Source organism: Trachypithecus francoisi, unplaced genomic scaffold (genome assembly GCF_009764315.1).
Source record: "Trachypithecus francoisi isolate TF-2019V2 unplaced genomic scaffold, Tfra_2.0 Lachesis_group0, whole genome shotgun sequence".
In the NCBI taxonomy this organism is placed as follows: domain Eukaryota; kingdom Metazoa; phylum Chordata; class Mammalia; order Primates; family Cercopithecidae; genus Trachypithecus; species Trachypithecus francoisi.
The window spans coordinates 20,841,949-20,850,246 of record NW_022681453.1 but is presented as its reverse complement, the minus strand read 5'-3'; the positions used below and the strand labels follow the sequence as shown (position 1 = coordinate 20,850,246).

Below are 8,298 nucleotides of genomic sequence, written 5' to 3'. Positions count from 1 at the left end.
GCCTTGATAAGCCTTTAGCTAGGGAAGTAGGAAAAAGACTCAAATGTCTAGGTTGGAAGGAAGACTCCTGTGCGTAGTCTTAGATTGTTTTCCTTATTCACTTGCTTCAGAATAATCCAGGCTGCAAACTATTGGGCCCCATCCCAGAACTACTGAATCAGGATCTCCGAGGGTGGAATCCAGGAATGTTAATAAATTCTCCAGGATATAGGGATTTGCCTTAGAGGGAAAAATAATTTGGTCACAGGCCGTCCCAGCTCCTACCTCCGGACCTGGAGCTCGTGATTCCCGGACTCTCATTCCGGTCTGCGCTGCCCGGCTCACCTGGTCTATCCACCTGTGGGCGTGGCGGGGCTGGAGAGGAGAGTGGGACCCGCGACCCCGCCCCCTGGCCCGGCCGCAGCCCCGCCCCTCGGGGGTGGGGGAGAGCAGCCGCGGCCGAGGGCCGCCCCAACCTTGGCTGCGCCAATCAGGCACTGCGATCTCAGACGTCGGGTTACGCGCGGCGCGGACTCGGCCTCCGGGCGGAGGTACCGGCTCGGGTTTGGGCTCGGGCTCCCGGCTGCGGGTTTGGCGGCGCTGCACTGGCAGGCAGCGAGGCCGGGCGGGCCCTGGGCCCTCGCGCCCCCCCTGCGAGGCCTGCCATGCAGAGCCCCGCCGGGAACGCGAGCCGCGGACTGCCGGGCGGGCCGCCCTCCACAGTCGCGTCCGGGGCGGGCCGCTGCGAGAGCGGCGCGCTCATGCACAGCTTCGGCATCTTCCTGCAGGGGCTTCTCGGCGTCGTGGCCTTCAGCACGTTAATGCGTGAGTCTGGGACCCCCGCGCCTCCGGAGGCCCTGCGCGGCAGCCGCGGCCCGGCCCCCCTGGAGGCCCCTCCTGCGCGGAGAGTTCCGGCCTGGGGACCCGAATTCCTCCTCCCCCGCAAACCCAGGCTGGGCATTCCCGCACTAGGGGGTAGCCAGGGCCCCGGGCTCCCGGCTTGGAGCCCCTCGCCTACTGGCTGTGGCCTCCAGCCAGGAGTTACCCTTCCCCTTTCCACCTTAAAAACGTCTGTCTTCTGAGACGCCAGTCTAAAACTCACCTACCTCCCACCTTACCATCTCGAATTGTTACCCCACTTCCCAGCCTGGAGTCATGACCCCCAAGGGTGACATCCCCTTGTCCGCCCCTTCTCAGGGGCTCTTCGTGCTTAGAACCCACATCCCTCAATCCAGTGCGATGCTGAGTTCTTTTCTGCCCCTTCACTCTTCAAGGATTTACCTTCTCCGTTCACATGTAAATCCTGCTACTTTGCATCCCTCTCAACACCTGGAGTGTTAGGGCCATGCCTTCGGTTTCCCAGTACCCGCCTCCCTTTCCGTGGCCCTTCTTCCTCAGCTTTATTTTCCCTTTTGTCAGGGCAGGACCCACCCAGTCTGCGTTCTTCCCCAGATCCCCTTCCTCTCGTTTCTTCCGGAACAGGCCCACCTGTTCCATCTCTGTCCCAAGCTTTCCTAATAAGCCGCGTCTATAGCTTCCCCTGGCTGTTCCCTTTCCACTTTTATTCTTTATATTTTAAGTTTCCTTTCCCATTAAACGTGGGCAACCTAGTGGCTGAATAGAGAAGGAAGCCCCCACCCTGTTGTCATGTGTCCTGGGCGGGGAGGGGGGGCTTCTGTTTTTCGTCGTGTACATCCTTCTGTTATTAAAGTAACAAGAAGTTTTGTTCGGCATGTAAGCCTGAGAGGGCCCTTGTGATTGCGTTTTAGGGAGAAGGAAAGGTTATAACTATCTGTGCAGAGTCATTAATTCCAAAAATGACTTGTTCTCAAAACTCCCCCACTGTGCTTGTGTGGACAGAGTGGAGAGTTCCTGCAGAAAGTATGCTTTGGAGTACTCAGGAGGGATCCTGCAACTGTATGCCTGTGTCTTGTAGGGTCCAGTTGCTGGAGTGGCCACCTTGCTTGTTTATAAGTTGGGATTTCTTGAGTGAATTCTCTCAGGCTTTAAGTAACCCTGAAGAGGCTCTGATCATGGATACCGTGTTCTTCTGGTGGCCTGGCCTTGATAAGTCTTACAAGTGCCCAACTGTCTATGTTTGACACATTTTCTTTCCTTTTTAGTCCCAACTTGCCTTTTTCTCTGCTCAACAAATACCCACTTGTTCCCACAGTAATAATTTGTGACAACTTAGCCAAAATCCGCTGCTGACTTGGGCGCATGTACTGTATGTGTGTGTTTTCAAGTCATGGTGAGTGGGTCTTCATACCCCTCCTACTTCTCTCTCCTCCAGACAGCCTTCTTTTCTCTCTGAAGGAACTATAGGTTAAATTTTTATTTTGCTCCCTAACCTGAGGTTTCTTAGCCTAGCTCTGACTGTTTCCATAGGTTTGATTGATGCTGATGGCCCGGCTTATCCCCTAGGGTCTGACACTTGTGATTCAGAAAAGGATATGTGATGATGACAGGGCGGAGTTGCTTGCAGCTGAGAAGTGTGTCAGGTTGAATGTGTTCCGAGTGGAGTCTTCAGGGACATACTCACTTCTTTACTTAATCTTCAGCGTGAGCACATGTGCAAATCCCACTGTGATTGGTACTTTGTGTTTGCAGAGATTGGACTAGAAAGCAGTCTCTTGTTCACTGTGAGGCTTGACATGGACAGAGCTTGTGGAAGTGGCTGGTGGGTCCTGGGGAGGTGTGGGTAGGAGTGATGGGGAAAAGAGTTGGAAAGGCTAGAGCTGTGTCTGCCCTGACACAGAAATGGAGGTGAGAGCAAGAGCCTCTTCCCCCTACCTAGAAGCAGACAGAGCAGGCCAGGGCAATGGCACTCTGGGAGCTGGACATGGAGAAGCCCACTGACTGGGATGCAGTCAGGGTGGGGCCCTTCTTATCTCTCAGATTTGTTGGTCCTGTTGAAGTAGAACTGCGAGGCTTTTCCTTCTTGAACTGCTGGAAAGAGGAAGAAATCTCTAAGGTGGAAGAGGAAAGAGATCAAGGTAGCCTTAAGGAAGTACATCTGCGAGCCATTTGGCTTTGTCCTGGGCTTTTAGTCCTCCCTCCTTCTCAGTCTGACAGAGCTGCTGGGAGGGGCATCTGTTGAAGGCCAGGCTCCCCTGACGAGGGTCCCCCTTGCAGCCCTGAGGGAGGGAAGTCCATCCTTCCTCAGTTCTGTTATCTTCAGACGTTTTAAATACCAACCAGTCCGTTCTGAGCAGTTTAAACAGCCCCTATCCTTTGAGGGGCTGTTTTTGAGACCACAGTCTTCTCCCTTCCAAGTACCCGTGGCCCTCGAGGCAGTGGGCTTGGTGCCTCTCTTCTGGTGCCTGTCTTGTGGAACCTGACGGCCATGGCAAACACTATTGTTTCCTGTTGGACCAGCTCTGACTGTAGAATGAACCCCCTTCTCTGCAGACAAGCTGTGAGGTAATTTTCCTTGCTTCGCCTCCCTGGTTTCAGTGACCCCCTCAGACCACTGTCTTTATGTTCCTTTTTCTATCCAGAAACATCACCTTTTTCTCTACTTACACGTTGCCTTGTTTTGTTTTTTTTTGTTGTTGTTGTTTTTTTTTGGTTTTCACCTGGGGGGTTTGTCCTGAAGGAAGATGACTTATAGATATTAATGTCTCTGGGGGAGGATTCTGGTTCTGCAAGAATTTCTCATTGTGGCGCTTTGATAGACTTCTTGCCTTACTGTGTAGTGTTTGTAGACCCTCTCGGTCCAGGCAGTTGAGAACGTATATGCCAGGTCATACATGGTAGCCCATTCTTCAAGCTGCATAAACATATAGACTGTTAAAGGCACCACTCACACACATGTCCAATGTCAGCACCACCTTGCTGAGTTGGCAGGCTTCCTAGAGGCTCCATCTCAGGTACCCTGTGTACACAAGGAAAGATGAACATACTCAGAGTCAAGCTTATGAAGATACTTTCCACTTAGCGTTTTCTGAAGTGTCTGCTAGGTGTCTGCATAGAAAGAAATGGTTTCAACGAGGGGTGCTTTGTCGTAGTCTGCCTGCCAAGCAATTCCCCATTTTGGTGGTTTTGTCTATAGTCTGTGACTTGATGAAGTTTCTCAGCTAGAGTCTCAGCAGAACAGAACTGAGCAGTCCTAGAGCTCAGCAAACTTCCAGTGCAGGGTAGCCACCCAGCTGTCAGCCAAAGGTCGTGTTGGCCAGTGTGTGTGTTGGCATTTGGGGGTATTTACTCTCAGGACATGTGAATGCAAAGCAAACTCAAGCCTCCCTCACAGTGCACAGTCAGGGTTCTGGACTGAAGTGTAGACAAAATTGGTTTTTAATAAAACAAGCATTTTGAGAACTTGGATAAATCTGCCTGCCTATTTTTGTTATAGACATGGGGGCTAGCCAGCTGGGAGAAACGTGTCCATGTTTTACGAAAACACTGCTGACATTGAGAAGTGATAGCTTTTTTCCTGCGATCCAAAGTGAAATCACAAACCAGTGCACTCAGCTTTGATATCTTAAATGAGAGTTTCTGGGGTTTTCTCCATGGTAAACTGGCCTCCCTGTGTGCTCTGTGTGAACAGACTTGTGTTGGCACAACCTTCCCTATGATCACCTCTCCCCACCCCATCCCGGTTTTTATCTCTAAAAATGTCAGACAGAAAAGATGAAATATAATACACTCAACATCTGTCTGCCCTCTACCTAGATTTAGGAGTTGTTCACATTTTGTCACGTTTGCTTTATCTCTTTATGCTTTTTTTTTTTTTTTTTTGGCTGAGCCATTTGAAGGTAAGTTGCAACCAGCGTCACACTTTACTGCTAAATACTTCAGCTAAGTCTCCCCAAAATAAGGACAATCTCCCACATAACCACAATTTCATCATCACACTTAAGAGAATTAATAACTCCTTGATACTATCTCATATCCAGTCCATAGTCACATTTCCCCAAATGTCACAAGTCTTTTACAGCTGGAGTTTTTAAAAACTAAGATCCAATCAAGGCCCACATGTTGTGTTTGGTTGTTTTCAGTCACTTTCATTTCTAGAAGAACCTCCTCCTACACATACATGCACCCTTTTTTTTTAATGTTTCTGGCTTTTTGTAGCGTCCTGGCTGCTCGTTGTGTCAAGTGCCCCACATTCTGGAGTTATCTGGGAGTTTCGCTGTGGTGTTTGAATTGTTTCACCGACCCCTGTTTTCCTGAGTTTTGTCTGGAGCAGTTATTAGATTCAGATGCCCTGTTTTATGGCAAAAACACGCCATAAGCGGCACTGTATGTTTCATGTATATTCCACCAGGAGGCATGTGACATCACGCTGCCCCACTGTTCGTGTTAATAAGGTTGATGTCTTGGTGGTGGTGGATGGAAGACCTCTCAGTCTCTCCCTTGTAAAGGTACATCTTCCCCTGGGCAATTAATAAGGGATCTCTGCAGTGATAATACTTCGAGATCATGTGAGTACTCTGTTTCCCAGTAGCCTTTCACCTGGTGATCACCTCCTCCTGGTAAAATAACAGAATACAGTGACAGCTGAATTGGAGCTGGAACTCACCAGTGAAGGCGCCTGTCTGTGGGTCTGGAACCCAGCACACAATCAGTGTCGCTGTCCTTTCCTCCCTCTGGAGTGCCAGCACGGGCAAAGGAAGAACGCCCCTTTTTCCATTCCAAGCTGGTGTTGCAGCCAATGTTAGCATGCTGGCTGTCTCAGAGCTTTTATTTTTAGAAAGCTTTCGGGTTTTCTAAATGTTTGTTTATTTGGTAGCATTTATCCATAATGGTGATCTGCTTGATTTATCATATAACTTCATTAATTTCTAATAAAATCAGGACAAGAGGAAGTTGTCTGAATTAGGAGACAATCTGAGTTGTAGAATAACTTAACAAATGCACTTTTTAAAACTTTTAAATACCTCTGTTGGCCACATGTTGCCCTGTTGGGGCCTATCATGCTTCCGCTGCATTAAAATCTGTTTAAAGTCTTTTGCAGTTAGTATATTTGTACAAACATGAAGATTTGTTGAAGGGGTTTTGCGAGTGGTTAAAAATAACGGGATCCCTGGCTATGGATCCAGCCTGACCCGGCGTCTGTGTCTTCTTCGCTCTGCCATGTGGTGCTCCTGAGCAACTTCTGCATTTCTCGAAGCTTCAGTTTCTTCCCTAATAACATGTGGATAATAATCTTTCTTTTCTGGGCCTATGGAGATGAGAAGGAATGTGTTTGAGGAAGCTGGGTTGGTGTCAGGCACATGTTAGGCCTTCCTTGGGGGTGTGTCTTCATCCTTGTTATTACATTGTTTGTATTCGTGAGTTGGGCTGAAGAATGTTTCACAAGTGCTTAAGTAACTTATTTTCTGAATTAAGTTAAACATTTCCCTTTTTTTCTTGCTTGTACAATGTCTTTACCTTTAGCCCTCCTCACAGAGTGCGTAGCAGTGGGGAAAAAAAAGAAGAAAAGCACTTTTAGCCCAGCCAGCACAGTGAGTGTGAATCCAGATTAGCATGTGCCAAAACTGGGTGGCTTTAGTGGCCAAAATAATCTTCCTTGACCTAACCTTCCTTGTGTTTTTACCAGCAGGGCCCCATGTGGGCTCTGAGAGAGAGGGCAGTGGGTGCCTGGGGCTGCTCCACTTCCAGGTGATGAACCTGCTTCAAGTCGCTGGCTTTTCTTTGCCCAGGGCCCATGGTAGTAGGTGGTGGCGCTGGCCCCTGGAGTCGGCCTCTTTCCTGCAACCTCTCTTCACTGAGTCCCCAGCATGCCAGCCCCCTCACAGGAAGCCTGTACAGAAGCAGTCAGTGAGCGGGTGAAGTGCCTTGTACAAGGGCTCCTTTTTAGTAAGTGCAGAACTGAAATGTAAGCTGGGTCCCTGGGACCCCAGACACTCTGAGCCGCTTCCTCTGTGCCTGCCTGCTTTTTCCACCCCTCTTTCCACACAGGTGCACTTTCTGATTACTCTGTATCTGTGGCTACTTCACCTCATTTTTTTTCTGTCTGAACAATTCTGATTTTCTTTCTTGATAATTATTTTTAAGTAATTTTATTTAAAACATTATTGTTTTATGACTTGATAACATTAAAAATATAAATTTGAAATGACTCATCAATCATTTCATGCATACATGAGTCACACCCTAGGTCTGCTTTTCTGTGCCTTTGTGAAGATTTTCCTTGGCTGGGCAGAGGGTGGTGATTCTACCCCAAGGCTGAGGTCTAGCATGTGAGGCGGAGGCACCCCCGCCCTACCCCAGAGCAGCAGAAGCAGGGAGCACAGAGTCCCTTTACTCACTGGTGAGGAAGGCTCTCCAGGGCTCTGGGTGGCTTCAGGTTACCTGCTGATTTTCACAGAGTTCATTTCCCTGTTGCTTGCCATATGACTATATGGAAGGTCATTAATAATCTTGAGGTTTACCCTGAATTATCCTTTTCCTTGTGTATACATAGAAGCAGTTGGTGAGTCTGTTTTAGATTACTCCACTGCTAGGAAAGCTATCCATTGAATCCAGAGTTTCTCAGCCTGGCACTATTGGCATTTTGGATGAGATAATTATTTCTTGTGGGAGGCTATCCTGTGCGTTGCAAGGCGTTTAACAGCATCCCCAGCCTGCCTCTGCCCACTAAATACCAGTAGAATCTCTCATTGTGACAACCAAAAATGTCTCCCAACATTGCCAACTGTCCCCTGAGGAGCCAAATCGCCCCTGTTTAAGAACCACTGCATTGGTTCGGTTTGTGAATTTCTCAGCAAATTCATATTTGCTCTAGAAGAATAGATTAGAAGGTCAGTGTGTTGTTTCCAAAGTGTAAGAACAGTGGACTATTAGGATCTCTTAAGTAGTCTGGTGCCAAGCTCACTGTTGGATGTTTCCTTGACGAAGAGCTGAGACTGGTCCCCAGTCCTTGGGGGCTCACAGCTGAAACAGGCTGTAGGCAGGCGGGCAGGCAATTCCAGTATAGCATGAAGAGGATTGTAGAAGCTTGAACACACTGGAGAGGGGGAATGAGGGGTTCCACCTGGGGACTCGAAGTGTCCCTGAGGAAGCTCCACCTGAGCACAAGGCTGAGAGCTCTCGACACAGAGGGGATGGTGAGAGCAAAGGTTCACGTAGAAGAGACCAGCGCTGGAGAGGGTAGAGGCAGAGGGTCTCAGAAAAAAGAGGCAGTGCACTCGGAGGCTTTCTAGAGAGCCTTCCTTATTCCATTTCAGGCCTCTTTCATGGGTGTATTTAAAGAGGACGAATTAAATTATTGGGTGTCAAGTCAGGGTCTGCATGTACCGCATGCTCCATTTGTATTATTTCCCTGAGAACCTTTCTTTTAAAGCAGTTTACGTCTCATATGGCAGCCCCTGA

General features: G+C 48.9%; 1 protein-coding gene across 4 annotated transcripts in view; it reads left to right on the top strand.

Moving 5' to 3' along the window:
- Window positions 1-428: 428 nt before the first annotated feature.
- LOC117082987 (store-operated calcium entry regulator STIMATE) overlaps window positions 429-8,298 on the top strand; it is a 68,344-nt gene continuing 60,474 nt past the window's right edge. Inside the window, exon 1 of one of the 4 annotated variants that reach the window (XM_033210099.1) lies at window positions 429-530. Coding sequence is in view for 2 of the 4 variants with exons in the window: in XM_033210096.1 (XP_033065987.1) it covers window positions 645-804 (160 nt within the window). In the remaining 2 variants the exon portion in view is untranslated. Of the gene's footprint in view, window positions 805-8,298 lie in introns of all 4 variants that reach the window. The other 3 variants (XM_033210096.1, XM_033210097.1, XM_033210098.1) reach the window with 3 other exon arrangements.